The sequence below is a fragment of the Numida meleagris genome, chromosome 6, assembly GCF_002078875.1.
Source record: "Numida meleagris isolate 19003 breed g44 Domestic line chromosome 6, NumMel1.0, whole genome shotgun sequence".
Taxonomy (NCBI): Eukaryota; Metazoa; Chordata; class Aves; order Galliformes; family Numididae; genus Numida; species Numida meleagris.
Window position 1 is genome coordinate 11,899,235 of NC_034414.1, and position 17,220 is coordinate 11,916,454.

General features: G+C 36.2%; 1 protein-coding gene across 7 annotated transcripts in view; it reads right to left on the minus strand.

Moving 5' to 3' along the window:
• PIK3C2A (phosphatidylinositol-4-phosphate 3-kinase catalytic subunit type 2 alpha) overlaps positions 1 to 17,220 on the minus strand; it is a 67,078-nt gene that overhangs the window by 11,619 nt on the left and 38,239 nt on the right. For all 7 annotated transcript variants that reach the window (XM_021402926.1, XM_021402924.1, XM_021402927.1 and 4 more), the window contains 17 exons: positions 14,769 to 14,889; positions 14,026 to 14,137; positions 13,434 to 13,513; positions 13,269 to 13,332; positions 10,983 to 11,126; positions 9,445 to 9,487; positions 9,145 to 9,358; positions 8,943 to 9,065; positions 7,137 to 7,304; positions 4,727 to 4,835; positions 3,833 to 3,975; positions 3,017 to 3,205; positions 2,844 to 2,937; positions 2,482 to 2,576; positions 1,997 to 2,177; positions 1,264 to 1,368; positions 300 to 392 (listed from right to left, as the gene is read on the minus strand). In XM_021402926.1, coding sequence (XP_021258601.1) covers positions 300 to 392; positions 1,264 to 1,368; positions 1,997 to 2,177; positions 2,482 to 2,576; positions 2,844 to 2,937; positions 3,017 to 3,205; positions 3,833 to 3,975; positions 4,727 to 4,835; positions 7,137 to 7,304; positions 8,943 to 9,065; positions 9,145 to 9,358; positions 9,445 to 9,487; positions 10,983 to 11,126; positions 13,269 to 13,332; positions 13,434 to 13,513; positions 14,026 to 14,137; positions 14,769 to 14,889 — 2,078 coding nt within the window. The remainder of the gene's footprint in view (positions 1 to 299; positions 393 to 1,263; positions 1,369 to 1,996; positions 2,178 to 2,481; positions 2,577 to 2,843; positions 2,938 to 3,016; positions 3,206 to 3,832; positions 3,976 to 4,726; positions 4,836 to 7,136; positions 7,305 to 8,942; positions 9,066 to 9,144; positions 9,359 to 9,444; positions 9,488 to 10,982; positions 11,127 to 13,268; positions 13,333 to 13,433; positions 13,514 to 14,025; positions 14,138 to 14,768; positions 14,890 to 17,220) is intronic.

Below are 17,220 nucleotides of genomic sequence, written 5' to 3' on the forward strand. Positions count from 1 at the left end.
TCTTTCCCACCCAAAAGGGAAGTTTTGTAGATACTTTCAAGATCCTGAAATGTTCATTTACATGGTGGTTCCACTAAGGTGGAAGTTTCCTACTGTACATTTATGAAATCGAGCTGCTTACTGAAAACTAGCCATTTTCAGACATCTCTTCCTAATTGTGGAACTGATGAGATGGTTTCTAGATACAGAAGAACAAGCTTGCGAAGTATCTAAGCTTACTGATCTACGCTGAAGTTAATCACTCTTTCGCTGGTATCAACTACCATTTAACATTTTTCCAATACACATATAAGGCCTACCTTAAACATCACATTAATTTCTTCTCCCAGAGGGTCTGCATTTATCAGTGCAATTTTCAGAGGTACTGCATTGGAGCTGAAGAAGGAACATGCCTACAAGTACATTTAGTGTTACTATTCAAAAAGGACTACAACCGCCAGTTCAGGAAACAGGACATTCTGACAGCGAGCATGTATGACACAATGTGCATATTCAGACTTATAACATTGCAACTGTGGTGAATGTGTTTCATTTGAATAAAGGGCTCTTTGGCTGGTATTTGTTGAATTCCTACACAAAAGCCAACAGTTCCAAACAGAAATGTTTTATATTGAATAGAAGAGTGAGTAAAACACGGATAAATATTTTACCAGCAATTTTTAAAACTTAAACTATAAGAACTGGATATTTGTACCTTTCACTATATTCTCATTTATCTGTTTTCAAGTACATGCTCATGATTTAATTAACAGTTATAATAGAGAAGGAAAGCAAAAGGAACTGTGTGTCTACATAGGATTAAATCCCGTGCTCACAGGCCTTTAGATTCTCAGTTCCGCACAGTGATATAATCAAGGTTGTCAAGGCAGACATGGTCAGAATTTGCAGAGTTCAGCAAAAAATAATTTATCAGCTTCTACACTATCATCTTCTGGACTTTCATAATGAAATAAAGCTATTGTCTGCTTCCCTGGCACAACCAGTAACAGGCACATTCACTGATTTCATGGTTTCATTGTTTTATCCTTATAGCGCTAGTCACTTTTCTCTTTTGATTACTACTGAAAACAAGACTTTTTCATCCACTTTGGATGTTTTAAATAAGTATTTGTATAATTTTTCTTAATTACTTTTACTCTCTTTCAATTGGCATTTTTAATTAAAACATTCTCCAACTAGTGTAAAAACCTTTCAAGAGAGTAAATTAATTTTGCTATTTGTAAAAGCGTTGCTTATGTGTAATTTTGACAAAAAAAGCTATACCTTAATGTTTAGTTCTTTTGCCACAAGACTGGGATTGAGGGGCAAACGGCATTTGTTCTTCAAGAAAAATGACTGCACACGTCCCATACCACTTTGTAAGGCAGTCTGCAAACAAACAAACAAAAAATTCAGCTGATAATTCCTAACTGGAACATCTGTGGGAAACTTCTGGGCAAAGTTATCCTGAAACATATCACAGCCAGTATTTTAGCTTCTCGGCATGAAACATATTACAGCCAGTATTTTAGATTCTCAGCATCAAAGGAATAAAAAAATAAGTTACAACTGCTGTTTTACTTATTAACAATGTATAAACTTAGCAGTACAATACTAATACCATACTTTTTTTTTTTTTACTAAAACAGATGTTAGCATTCCACTCATCAAAATGTTAACTCATTATTAGCATATAAGTAGATATCCTATTCTTTCACATAATTGGATCATTCTTCAGCAGTAATAGCTTTAAATCCAAATCCAGCTTATCGTACACAGAAATCATCCTTCTTTCTTACCCCATCACCTCACACAATCTTATGCTTCAACTGACAACAAATTTGACAGACATTGACTTACTTAACCCATTAGCTTGCTAAAAGGCAGAGTGACAGACTCACAGATCTTCATATATATTATTTCATCAAACTTAGACTAAAAAGGTAATTGAGTGAATTGCTTTGAGGGTACACCCGGTTTTATCTTCTTTACCAACACTTAAATTTAATATATGTACCTGTCGACCTGATACACTTGTTTGCTTTACTTTTTCCGCTACCACTCCAAAAAGCTGCACCAGTCTGGTCTGCTTCTCCAACTCTTCTCTTAGCCCTTTTCCACAAACTGAAAGAAAGGCTCCAAGAATGTGCTCGTATCTTACGCCAAACTTTGGATCATATAATGTATCCTTAAGAAGCCTGAAATAAAAGATTTGAATTCAATTTTCACATAGGAGATACTACAAACAACGCAGTACTAAAACATTAATTTACTTTAATGAATAGGTATTATATACATACGTATATGTGACGTAAAATGCAAGAATTTTGTACTTTGTAGGGGCACTGTTTCTTCACAAAAAAACAGGATCTGTATTTTCTCTACTTTCCATTTGATGTAACATCCATTGTTATGAACCCCAATATTAAGAGGAGTATTTTTTCTGGAAACACTACTCTTACAACAAATATTATGCAAACAATGGAACAGAGAACATCTTACCAGTAAAGGTAGTGTGCTATTCGAATATTTCCCAATGCCCGAGCCAAAAGAAATTTGACAAGAGCACTGTCCAGGTAGGTTTCATACTTCAATGCCTAAATGTAAAGAAAATGAAATAAACAAGGTCTAAATTTAAGTCTAGATGAAGACAGATTTTATGACTAGTGCACTGATAGAACCATCACCGATTGAGGAGACAGTCACAGAGCAACCATCTACTTAGACAGTTTTCCATCCTATGCATTAATTAAGGTTATTAAGTATAGAGTTTTGCAATTGCACTTCCATGACTAGTAATCAGGGACTCCTTTGGATTTTGAAGTGCAAAAAATTAGAACTACAGTGTCAACAGTAAACTTTACCTGCACAAATTGAGGGAGGAAATCTGTTAATTCATCATCACTTAATGTTTCTATCCAGTTCACAGCTGTACTTCGCACCTCCTGATCAGCAAACCTAGAAAGTCACCACAAATCCACATTAAGTTGATTGTGTTTGTGTGACGAAAAAACAAAACTTTACTCTGTTTTCTTACTTTGAATCAAGTAGTTCCAGTGCAGCTAAGGGTGATAAAGGAGGCCACTGCTGAAGTAATGAATATATTTCTGGAAGACTTGCCCAGTCCCAGTGCGGGGCACTAGCCAGTATTTTTGGTAAGCTATTAGTATGACTATGACAATAACGTCTCCTCTCCCACAAAAATTCTTTATCTTCTTTTGATAGCCTGCAGACAAAAACATTTCAGTTTGTAGTGCAAGTTAAAGAGCATCACCCACATAACCCCAATGCCATTGGTCACTGTATACAGGCAATTTTACACATCAAATTACATGACTTGTAAAATGGCTATTTCCTCCATAAAGGTCTAAAGCAGTGCCAAAACAAATCTCAAACATCATGGAAACAGTTGTTCAAAGCTGTAATTTGCACAAAACAAGAATAGATTTTAGTGAAGTCAGAAAAAAAAAAAGAAAAAACAGGCAGTTAACATTAAGTTGGTGCAGATGACTAGGAGAACCTGTCAGAAATGTTTTCATGGAGTACGAACAGCCACTGCTGAAACTGCCAATGCTCCTTATAACTGAAGAAATACCAAGAGGGAACAGGCATAAACAACAGGCAGTCATAGTAGCAGGAGAATATTACAGCACTAGCCACAGAAAATACAAGCAAATTTATTAAGCCAGGAGCATTACTTGACAGGTTTTGTTCAATCTCTTGTTTAAATCTCCACAGATCTTCAAAAATATAATAGAAGCATATTAAATAATCTCAAGAATAAATGAGCATTCTACACCCTAGCTGCACACTGTCACATCCAAAAGGACCGGAGCTACAAAGAGCTACATACCCAATAGTGTTATCCTTAGAGAGAATGGCAAGGAGACGTTCTCTCAGTGGTTTTTCTAATGTTTCTATTGAATGATGCACAGTAGTCTTTGCAGCTTGAGGAATTTTATATTCAATATCAAAAGCATGAGATGGGAAATCAACCTAAAAAAAAAAAAAACCCTCCTAAGAAAAATGCAGAGAGCTTCCCCTTCCTGCAGCTTCAGGTGTTTGGGAATCTCAGCTCCTTAGTTCTGCACGTGTAATAGTTTTCAGGTACGGTTCCTGGATTTTTTTCCCCATCTTAATTCTTCTACATAACTACTGTCCTTAACTGTATGACATCTGCATTGTTTTACAATCCAATACTTGCAGTTCTCTTCTGAAGTGAGGATACTTAGAGGTGAGATTAATCCAAGAACTATTTAAAAAAACCACACCAAGTGGTTTCAATCTAACCATCACCTCTAAAGACATGTTGGGACTGTGAAGCCATGCCTAACAAGGTACCTTCTCTTAGGAGGGAAATTTGGAGACTGAATTGAGGATGACTGGCATTTATATTCTGTAAAGAAGCTGGAATTGCTACCATTTGGGCCGAGGCAATTCCCATTTTTCACCCATCTCTATAGATTGCATTTCAAAAGATATTCTCTGCCAGTACTGATAAACAGATATCTAAGACCAAGGCATTTCCAATTTTTTCAACTTCAACAGAGTGACTGTAAATGTCTGCGTTTACAGCAGCTTTCCATTCTTTGCCCTTAAAGTTTAGTAACTCCTATTCTATGTTGGCTATCAAATATGACTTAATATTTATACTTTCCCCCAAACAACCAATCTATTACCGCTCCGATCAAAAGTAGTCACAATATTCACAAAAATGCAGTCAGGACAAATCAGAAGCATATATAACCTGCAGTACTATTCTTCCCATATTTTCTTTCTTACTGGCCATCCCTGAAGTATGACTCGGATGTAATGAGGTCCAGAGTTGCAAGAGCTTTGTCCCACAAGTTAGCAAGCTGAGAGAAAAAGCACATACAGGTATTATGTCACAATCAGTTTGCTTCAACAAGTTATTAAAATACCGTCTGAAAAAGACCAATGGTTGCTACGAGGAAAACAAGTCCAAAATATTAAAGCCTATCTATGACTTTTTATTCCTCCTGTGGTTTAGTTAGCTAGAGTTTTTAGCTCCTGCACGCTAGTAATGCTACTTCCAACTGCAACTGAATATTTGCCTCGTATCTTTAGTTACACAAGTCTAGATTTAATTTCTGTAGACTGCAAGTAGATTAGACTCTAGCAACTCCACAGCTGCCCTATACAGGTCATTTGGTATACTCTCGTGCAACACAACCTACTGTAGCACTCTACATAAACAGAAAATACAGTTATCTCCCCAAGCTAACTACTATGACAATACGGTGCAGCATGAAGTAAGGCTAATTTTGCAATTCAAATCAAAATAAAAATGATGTTTATAATCACATACTACAAAATGTGGCATTTAGGAGACCAAAGTGCAATATTTAGATTGAAGACCAAAAGAAAAGTCATTTGTGAAAATAGATTCAAGCCTCAGTGGAGACAGAGAGCAGCTGCAAGCTATCTTTGCAATGCAGGAGAGCCTAAACTGCTACGTAGCTGCAAACTTTTGGAATGATCAGCACACAAAAGCAGAAATAGAACAAATAGAGCTTCATGTAGAAGCAAAGGATGCAAACCACATGTAATGACATAAGCAAAACAAAGTAGTAAGAGTCCAAGAAAGATTAAGGGCCTTTGTTGACAATTAGATAATATAAGCTTCTAGTAAGATCTAGAAGTCAGAATCACATAAAAAATAAAATCTTAAGCGTAACTCCCAAAGCTATTTTGCAATGGTGCGATCATTTCTGCAACATCATGCCTAATTTTGGTGTCCACGGTTCAAGTCTATTTATTAAAGTTTCATAAACTAGCTACCAGAACGATTAACATTTTGGAATACGCCTAGTAATGGAAGTTTCAAGGAGAAGGAAAATCCAGGAATGCTTAACTGAGGAAAATTATTATATGCTTTCCATCTTAAGTGATAAAAGAGCATCCAGCAACTGCACTTGAAGAAAGATCAAACTAGAAATATGCCCTAAATTTAAACAAAAATTTAAGAACTGTTTAACTCTGTTAATCCTACTCTAAATCAAAAGGAATCATTTCAGAATATCCTGTGATCTCTGTTACACATACAGGTTAATAGCAGAAACGGTTCATTTTTCCTATTTACGAAAGTACATACATATCTTAAAATACAAGTTATTTTAAAATATAGTATTTTGATTTTCTTTCTTGCTGGATTATTTATTACCATTCTATTATCAGACTAGAAATAATAATCTTCCCTAAAGGTAAGATATATTTAACCAAACTTAATCCTCTAGTTTGCTTCCTACATATGTAAACTCACTGAAACATGCAGCATCAAATATTTTACAGCCAAGAGAAAGATGCCTCTAAAGAAAATAGTACTTATAAATACTGCAGACCTTGAATTAAAAGAACTTTATCTATCAAAGTTTGAGCCATCACCATATTTCGATCTACAAACAGAAGTGAGCGAAGAAGAGTTAATTTTCCTATCTTAAAACAGTCTGTGGCACATTTCTTATCCAGTGACAGGGAAGGATAGTACATTTACCTGTTGTCAGGATTCTGTTCTGTTTTGTATTGCACTAGACACTGTTCCTACTGAATCCACTGCTTGCTGCAAGCACTTTCTTTTGCATTCTCTATCACTGTGGCTCACATACTGGCTGTCTGCACTTCATCTACTAAAATATACACAAACTGAACTGTCTCTGGCCAATATAATATACTTTTATAACTCATGAAATGCCACTCATCAAGACAGCGAAGTCTGGTGATGTTTAAACCACGTATGATTTTGAAGGAACAGGTAGGTCCTGATCTGAATGTCAGTGGATTCCTTGAAGGACTACATGTGCTGTGATTATATCCTCAGCTGGTGCATACTTACAGACTTCGGTGCTAACTTGACCTCTTCTGGTCCATGTTATCATGGGTCAGCAGTAGTATTACTATCATTTTAATCCAAACATTCAACTTACCCCTGCAGGTTAGTTTTTCACCATTTAAAAGGAAATACTATAATACATTTAATTGAAGGTGTTATTTATATATTATTACAGTTAAGATTGCTACCTCTGTCACTTCCTAATACATTCAGCAGCAAAGCAGCAGTTTCTATAATTATGGGAGCGGATTAAACATTATACAGCATAAATCATATTAATAAGCTTACCTATATTTTGGATACTTACCGCCTAAAATCAAAAAGAGGTAGAGAAACCTGACCCAACATTTCAGGGCCCTTTCTCTGCTTATTTGAATCAGGAGAACTTCCACTACTTTGATTTAGGATTCCAAACAAAGTTAAACACAGGACTGATTCCAAAGGCAGTTGTGAAATCTGGATGGGGAAAATTATTCTATAAAATAGAAGTGTTGAAATAAGTCAGTCACAGAAGGAAAACCAATTATTAGTAAATTACAGGCTTGGCATCCATATAATCTGTCAATGCCATTTGCTTTCAAATCACTGAAGGACAAATGCTAAACTTTCATGCAATTACATTCCACTCCAGTATCTTCTGCACCAATAGTTCATAAAATCTGCTAAACTACAATTCTGTATGGTAGCTAGATTTAGAACAACCCTTTTTAATAGGCAGTAGAACAAGCCTCTTTAATCTTCTTCTATTAAATCACATTCCTTGCACAGAACTGCACAGTCTAGCATAACCCGTCTTCCCACTCTGCTCACTACCAGGACACACATAATTTCTTGTTAGCCACCTCCTCAACTTTCAGATCTGACTGAAGAGTCAGCTGACAGTAGTTCCCATCCCAGTGAAACAATCCCTTAAGAACTACTGAAAGCTACATTCACCAAGCAGTACAAAGCTGGCAACCAGAAATGTCACAGATGAGGAGTGTACACCTCACCGGACAACTCCAACTCAAGAGTTTTGTTGACACCTTTCACTGCTTCAAGTGTTCTTTCTTTAATTTTCCATAACCTTTAGACTGATTTTTTGGTACGTACTCACAGCATATTACCAAGTCAGACTACAAAACACCAAAACTATATTAAGCAGCTTATAAGCAGTCTGTCTAACATCTTTTACTGTAATACACTATCACTTGTCAACAAAAGATGTGACAATTAATTCAATGCATCATCAAAAAAAGGTAGTCCAAGCAGTTTCAGGAAGCAGATATTTCAGAATCTGAAGCTTTAACTTCTGGTTTACAGTAATTCGTCACTGCAGAATTTTCAGAGCATTCTTCAGAGTCCATCTCTGAGCTTCAAAAATAGTCAGGAAACAAGGTATAGGGCAATGCGGAACCCACCTGACTCTCCAGTTATGACAGACTGCCTGATAACTATTAAGTCAAAAAGTGTACGTTGAGTATATAAAATGAAAAATCTTTTCCCTCTCAGATATCAACTGCCATTCTATTTCTTTTCTGCATGTCCTTTCTTCTACTTTTCTGCTCTCTTTCCCTGCTCCATAAAGAGAAACTGAGCTTTAGTAGCTCAAAACATTCTCATATGCTACAGATTAAGCACTTATGCATCTGATCTCTTTATAGAAATACCTTAAATTAGATTTATAAATTAGATACAAAGTGGCTGTGATATATTTGGAACAAAAAACTATTCATCAGTGTAAATAGAAGTCAGCTGCTTTTCTTCCCTATTTAGATAGTCTGAGAACTGCTTAAAAACAAGCTTTATTCATCATTCCTTAAGCAGTGCAAGCCGTTCCTATTACAAAGAATCCTCTGATCTTCCCAACTCATTATAGTTCTACTCTATAAATACATTGGCACAGAGCAGTTGTCCAGTATTTCCATTCCCACTTTTAAAATCAGAAGTCAAATACCATTCAGAATAATATTTCTGATTTTGGTCACAAGTCTCACACATTGTTCTTACAACACTTCAGGTAGAATTGGGAGCAAGAGTTGACTGAATGAGTGTATTCAGCAGCTAGCTATGTACATAGGTATAGCTAAAGAAATCTATTTTGCAGGGGCAGTTGTATTCCAAAGTCACTTACAGTTCATCCCATTTAATCAAGTAGAAGAAGTTCTTGTATGTGCCAACCTTCTTGGATTGAATAGGTTTGAAGAGATCTTTTCCATTGTGGGTCAAAGAACAAATCAAGTAGTATTTTTCAAAACTGGACAAAGAGAAAAAGTAAAGTAATCAAAAAATAACTCCATAAAGGGACTACTTTCTACTACAAATAAATTACTTACTTGGATATCCAATCAGGAAAAATTCCATGTGCAGCAAATATTGTGAACTGGAGATGTTCTGTGGCAGTCCGTGCTTCCTTGGTTGTCTTATCATTTGGAGAAATTGCTGCAGAAGTGCTGCTACCTGAATTCATGTGGAGTCGCAGAAGGGCCTCAACCGCTCTTGTCAACAGGTCTATACTCACTTTCAGAGGACTTTCAAGCTGCAGTGAGCCTAAATTATAAGTTATCTTTAACGCATATCTTCCAAAAATAGACACCTTGAAGCCACTTTTAGTAAAACTGAAGAACTCTACTCACCAGATGAGCTCTTGCTAGCATCATCGCCACATTTCAAGGATACCTACACAGTTAAGTTAGAGTAAATTTCAATACCAAGAAACTTATTTTCCATCGCCCTTAAAAAATCAACTTGATTAGAAATTATGGAACATCTGAATTAGGACTGTGTTTGTGTTCATTTCATACATCTTTTTATTCAATTGAAGTTCCTCATAAGTTAGCTGACAGTGTCACAAGTTCCATATTACACAGGAACTATTCACTAAGTTCAAAAGCTCACGTTTTGTCAAGTCACAACTATCTCAACATTCCTTATGAACTCTTAAAAGGCTCAGCACATTGGAATATTGCTCAGCTTCTCACAGTAGAGAGAAAACTCAGGGCTGTTACAGTTGAGAGCAGAAGCTAGCAGCTCGATTATGCATCAATTTAAGCCCAAATAGCTGTTTTGTGACATTTCCAAAGGCACGTTTTGTAGGAACAGTTACTATAAAGAAAGGGCAAACTGAGGAAGCTGAGTGGTAAGTATTGTCACTATCTGCTGGTTTTGCTCCTTGGAATGGAAGTCTAAACATGATACAATATAACCACAGTGTCTAGTCTCATCAAGGACGCTGCTGAAGTCCACAGGCATCAAACAAATCATGGGAATTTACTCCCTTCTACTAAGGAAGGATTTCATGCCAAATTCAACTTCTGATAAAAACTAAAACTTCTAATGAAAACTGAATTGGTGATTCAAAAGCAAAACTGTTGGAATTCCTAAAACTTGAGAAAATGGCCAAGACATCTGTTACAACTGCAGAAGAATGAAAGCTCTACTTACATCTTCTGTGCATTAACAGAGCATCTCGTCAACATTATGTCAAATACTTAAAACTTTCATTTTTTAAAGAAAAAAAGGCAGAAAATTTTAGAGGGGAAAAAAATAAAAAAATCACATCATCTTCCCCCCTCAGAAGAACTGCCATTTGTCACCAACATACTTGAAGTCATTCAAGTACTTTGGATGGCAGGATGCCAAAAATAATAAGAAAACAGCACAGGAATCACAATTCTCTCTAACATGGCCTGAAATAGCATTGCAAGACTATTTAGCTGTTTCATTTGCACACTTTTCCCTTTACTGACTTTCTGACTAAGTGATCTAAGACCAACTGTGCTTTTCACATAAGTACTGCACAAAAAAAATATGTTATGTGAATTCTTCATCTAAGCATTACCGCACTGATTTTAGAGGGCAGACAGCTGGCAAAAGTTTCCTTTGGTCACATTTAACAGCAGTTGCTGTGACCCAAGTCTGTAGCTACAGAACTAAAAAAGAGTATTTTAAAAATACCTTCGAGTTGGATTCCAAGTGATTAATATATTAATAGGAAATGATTGTTAAAAAATTGAAACTGCCACCTAAAATAAAAATATTAAAAAAAAAGAAAGAAAAAACATAACCCTGTCAAAATTGTTGCTAGTATTCGCAACTACCAGAGACTATGAAATGTTATCCTTTGGTTTTAAAAAGCATACCTCAGAATGCAGTTTATAGTGTGCAAGTTTACCTCTGTGTCTTTAATCCTTGGAAGATTAACAGCCCTCCGCAGCTTCTTTACGGATTCTGTTATTGCTGGAGTTTCTACACTATCCAGCGTTGAACAGATTTTTCTGACAGTCTTAATCAAGTGATCCACCGCTTTATGCTGGTTCTAATAAGAAATGTATGAAAGAACAGATCGAGCTGGTCACTACTGTAAAACACAATCTTGCTTTTTTTTTTTTAAAGAAAGAATTGCCAAGAAGATTTTGTTATGTGTATCTCAATTACATTTAACTGTAGTTCAACAATGTGACTAAACAAAAAGCCGCCGTACCGAAAACTTCCTCACAGCTCAGTTACCAATATCATAAAAACAGGACTAGTACAGAGTGCAGCATGGTGTTCCAAGAAATATTAAGAGGTTTCCAATCATTTCTTATCTGCTCAAGGCAGGTATTGTCTAATGAGATATTAAGCTCAAATTCCCATGTGATTTTTTTTTTTAAAGTAGACTAAAAAAAGGATATTTAAAGGAGCATGAGGAAAGAATCACACTAAAGAAAAAGCTTTTCAATTTCAGCTCTTTTAAACACAAAGATTCAAACTACATTTACACTACCTTATAGCTTCTGTAACAGAACGTATTTACCTTTTTGATTTCACTTGAACCTACTGTTTGAAAAACATTGCTAGCAACTGTTTGCTTTGCATACTATTCAACTTAAATGGCTCTTAGATCGAGAAATTGCAAACTGCCATCCTGGGGGTGAAATGGAAGGGGGATTGTACACTTAAACAGAACCTACTAATATTCTCTTCAGTGGGAAAAAAGCCCATTCATTTAAATCTAAAGATTCTAGATTTTCTTTTAATAGCAGCAGTCTTCATCTAAAGCACATACAGATAATGAAAACGTTTGCTTCACAGTAATGTCTTTTTACTTTCTGAAGGCTTAGAGTATATGTTCTGTTCACTACCACTTATGATCACTTAGAATAGGAGGAACTGTTGTAATATTCTCTTGCTCAGCTATAAACTGATTCTCTTCACACTCTCACATGACCCTTCATGCAAATAGATAACAAAGCAGCTATTTGAATAAAAAAGATTTTGGATCAGGAGTTACCTGGCAACAATTAACTTTGCCCTGGTAAGAAAGTAACCCTAGGAATTGGAAGACATTGTAAATATTTAAGCCTACTTTCCAAGCTAACAACATGAAGACAACAGCTGTTCAGCATATGAAAAACAAAGTCTCCTCTCCTATTTTCCTCACCAGCTCTCAAGTCAATAAAAGGACAGTAGCTTCATTTGAAAGTGTCCACAGACGGGAATTCAAAGGCTACATACACAGTTAGAGAAGCGATGAGAAACATCAAGAGAATTAGAAAATCTTATGAAGTAATGATATTAAGGGAATATGTAAACAGTGGACAGCAGCTTGTTGAGACTTGCATTCCTGCAAAGTTAATAGAACAGACTTAATTATAATATTTTTCATTTCCACCAAGTCTTTCATTTCAAGACTGCTCCTTATAGAAACTTTAAGAAACATACTTCTTAAAGAAGTAATTCAAGGTTTCAGTCTGCAAGTTAAATTACTATCAGGAGTTACACTAAGCTGGTTGTTGTGGTTTAATCCAGCAGGCAGCTCAGTATCGCACTCCCATCACTCAAAGCATCAGTGTGCTATTAACATTGTTTCAGTGGAAACCAGGACACTAGTCCTTTTAGAAATGAGCAAAGTAGGTTATCTTCAGCTAGACCTTTGCATTTGGGAAATTACTGCACATTAAGCTGCTTCAAGTTAGCTATGAGAGAGTGAAATATCCACTGTTTTTGACTGTGTTTTTTTAAATTAATCCAACAGTGCAGAGTAAGATGTTATTATGCTTTGTGTAAAACTAACTTCCGTGTTCCAAAACTGCAACTTCCACTGTACACGTGTTAATGCTTAATTGTATAGATTTTGATCTGTTAGCAATATATGATTCATGAATAACAACAACTGACATAGTCAAGATACAGGCCTTTACCCCTAAATTAATCTCTTCCAGCATTTTTGAGGAAAAGGTTACTTTGCACCTCAGGAGCTGGAAGACACGCTGCTAGTTGCAATGATTAGGTAATTATCAGATCACAGGAAAAGCTAGAAAGAAAACCAAAAATGCAATTATTCCAAATTTACATTTGACATCTTGTTCAGATCTTAGTTCCCCCAAGAACACCTGTAATTTATTTCCTCCAATTGTCTGATCAGTAAACATTCTCATGCTACTTTTGGTTCAGCAATAATTTACAATGACCTTACCTCATTTTTCAGAGCTATTTCAATTTGCTTATGATAGATATCAAGAAGCTCTTCAATAGAGGATCTGCAAGATACAGTAATTATTAAACACATCTGCAAGAGCATAACACTCTTGGTCAGAAATTCAGCATTGACTTGATAATGAAAAAACCCACATAATATTACCTTATATTAGGTTCTCTGAAAGGCTTTTCTACTTTGTAGAGGTGTTTGGTTAGGTGTACGGGTGTTCTGTCATCTTCTTCCTGCAGTAAAATAATATATATTGAGTACAGTTCCCAACTTTCTATGATTTATGATACTATTTTAAAAATCTCATTACTAATACCTGTAGAATAAAAGTGGAAAGATATGAAGTTATCCCTTCAAAAGTGAAAAGAAATAACTGATAGCCTCCAAAAAACACTCACACTGAGACAGTGGAAAAGAGGAGAAACAGCTACTGAGCATCCAGCTCTGTTCCTCCCCCCTTTCTCTTCAGTCATCATATATATATATAATTAAAAACTCTTTTCAGCTTATACTTCTCTCCGAAATCTGCAGCTCCTCTTTAAGGCCTTAAGTTTAGATCAAAAACTTGTGCGCTTTTTCCAGCTGCAGTATTTGGTCTTAAGATCCATGTTTCACACAATACAACACAATACAGATTTACTGATTTGTTAGTTACACAAGAAAATTTCATCTCAGATCCATCACCTCTGATGCAAACTCTCAAACTCTGTAGATAAATTGCTGCTGCAGTTTAGGAGCTACTTACTGTTCGTGCCAGACCTCTGCAAATTTCACTATGGGTCACAAGCTGCAGTTTAATTTCTGTATCCCATTTCCGACAGTTCTGAATATATTCATGGCTTCCTACGCAGTGCTTACTGTTAAATAAATGAAAGCTATAGTTATTTACACCAAAAACACTCAGTGCTTTTCAGAGAACTCACGTGGAATATTTAAAGCAACCTGCTGAGCTCAAAATAAGGAAGTGGTAAATCAATCTCCACATCGTACTGCTCAATCGGGTTTTTACTTCAGTGGAAGTTTTAGTATACTATTACAGATACCAACACTTTTAGTAAAGTTCTTAACTACTATGGTTAACATTGAAACCAAACATTCTAATCCGGAAAATGAATGGGGATTTGCCAGTCGTTAGCTTTGAAAAAAATCAGATTATTAGAAATTGTCAGTAGATTTTTTCCTGGTTATTGAGATTTAAAGAGGACCTGAGAACTAAACCATCCATCTACAGAAATGCTTTAGAAGGATGCATCTGAAAAAAACAGTTCCACACAACAGATGGCAGTTTAGAACAGATTTCTGGGAAGCTGCTGAGAGTCTGCTGTATCCCACAGGAGCTCTAAAGACATCTGATCTTTGTGCAAAATGTGCATTTACTCATTTTGGAGATTTCTACTGTCACACATTTAATCACTAAAAATAAATTTGCCAATAAATGTGCCATGAAAAAATATGAAGTTAAACATGAACGAAAAAGAGTTTGCTTACTTCTGTAAAACTTCTTCTTGGCCACAGACTTTCAGGAAATAGCTGCCAATGTCCACTTCATTCAAGTCATCATGCACCCAGCAAAGTGCCTGCATTATTATAAGCTCAACAGGGGAGCTCACTGTTTAAAGAAATGACATCTAAAAGTTAAATATAGGTGTACTGCAAACGATACTAAACATATTTCACTAACAAGTTGTAGTTGTTCTTGAATTATATTTTTATACTTGTAGAGAAGACTTTTATGCTTCTGCAATCTCTCCAATTTCATAACTTGAAATCTTCACTTTTTGCTGCAAAGAAAGGTATGCTATAACACCTGCCGGTAGTTTCAGAAATAATAACTCCTATTTAAATTAGAGTACAGTGCAGCCACTTGACAAGAAGTACAAAACCACTTAATTCACAATATATTTTGCAGGAGTTTTTACACAAGAAAAACATTTTTTTTTAAATAAGATTGCCTTAAACAGCAAAGATGACAAGCAATTAAATGACTCTAGAGCACTCTGAAGTTTAAAAACCATTATCTTAAAAGCTGAAGACAGAACTTCTCTATTTGTACTGCTTTTGAGGAAATTAAAGCCAGCTGTAGCAGAAAGAAATTGAACTGGAAATCTTTTCCCTTTTAATTCATCTAGAGCAGCTTTCATATCGTGTAGATCTGATCTTAGTAAGCATCACCAAGCTTTTGCAGAACACAACTCTTACCTACCAAAGCTTTTTTTAAATCAGGTATCAAATGTTTTGAAAGTAGATTTTCCTTCCTAACCAGCAAACACACAGCAAAAGAAATAACCCCAGTCAAACCTCACATACACTCTCCTACAGGCACCAGCTGCCACTGAGGAAACAAAAGACAGACACGTTTTAACACAGGTTTAATTAAATAACATTCCTTATGCCTCCCTACCTACTTTCTGATTGCCTCTGAATCATCTGCCAGTGATGTCAAAGTTCCTCAAAGTTCCCTAAAAAACACTGTACAGAAGTATTTATTTTTTTCAGCAGTACCTTCAGAGTTTTCTTCCATTGACCTAATCGTCCTGAATTTTCTTACTCTTAATAAAGAGATACTACTACTGTTTGGATACCTGTGTATCCACCATATTTCCCGTAAGAATACAAGTGCTTCATCTCATTAACAGATGACTTACTGTAAGCACAGTGGGATTCGGTGGCCTATGAAGAACAAGTATAACTTGAGAACAAGTAACAGTAAGTACAAACTCAGAAAGACTACCTTCAGCAGAAAATACAGTGGATGATGGAATAAAAAGGTGCAGTAACAGTTTATGTGCTGTAGTCATAGGCCCTGTTGCTTAAGGCCCGTCAGTCCTGTGAAGCCTTATGGACTAACAAGAAGACAACATTACCACCTTTTTATCCCCTCTATCTTATTGAAAGAGGCTCATTTCTTGCTGACAGGACTACTCAAGTAGCCCTGTACTTCTCTGTGAAGTCTAACAAACAGAACCAAAAGGTATACCCAAATAAACTCTGAAGTTGATCTATTTTCCTCCCTCTACACAGCGAGTCATAAGGACACTGAAAAGCTACAGTTCCTTATGAGTGGGACTGAAAGCCATAATGAAGCAGCACTAGCATTAGGAAGCTAAAGCATGCAAGAATTTACCAAGAAAAGATGGACTTAATGGAAGAGGGCAGCTTTAAACACGCCTATTTCTAGTCACAGTATATGCTACAGATGCTTGTAGATGTCTACAGATGCTAGGGATGAAAGATTTGAAGTTTAACGGTGATGTCTCAGCATCAGAAAAAAGGATGTGAGCAGAAAGTACAAAGAATGAGGCATATGCGGAGCTAGAAACAAACCACAATCCAAGATATTCACAGTATTCCTCAAAACAAAGGGCCAAAGCTATAACATCTCTTTTCATTACTAAAACCTTTGGTGGGAAAGGATAAGGCCTGTAATATTCATGAAGTGCAAACTTAGAAATTAACAGCATGAGCCCTTCCTACGCTACACTTGAAGAGGAGTATTAAATCAAAGCAGAATAACTAAGGTTCAGAAGATTAACATGAAATGAAAATATTTACACATTAGGAGCTTGTTTTCCAGTAGAGTGCCTACGTCAAGGGAACAGTAGAGCAACTTCGTATCTTTTGAGAACAACCAGTTCTAAGGGGTCTGCGCTTCTCGAGAGAAGCAAACGATAAGAAGCGCTGCTGCACAGACCCACGGCAGGTGACCTGGCCTGGGAATGGGAGCTCTCACCAAGCCTAAGAGATTACAGCAACGTACAGGCAAAAGAGTAAGCTGTTCCTGAGGTCAATTATTACCAGCAGCAGTTATTTAATCACCAAGAACTGACAGAAGTTGATTGCACCTGAAGTTACAGCCCTAATACAGACAGGCTGTGCTGTATTGACTGCAGAGAGAATAAGAATTTATGTCAAGGGAAGCCTCTGAATTCTATCCCAAACT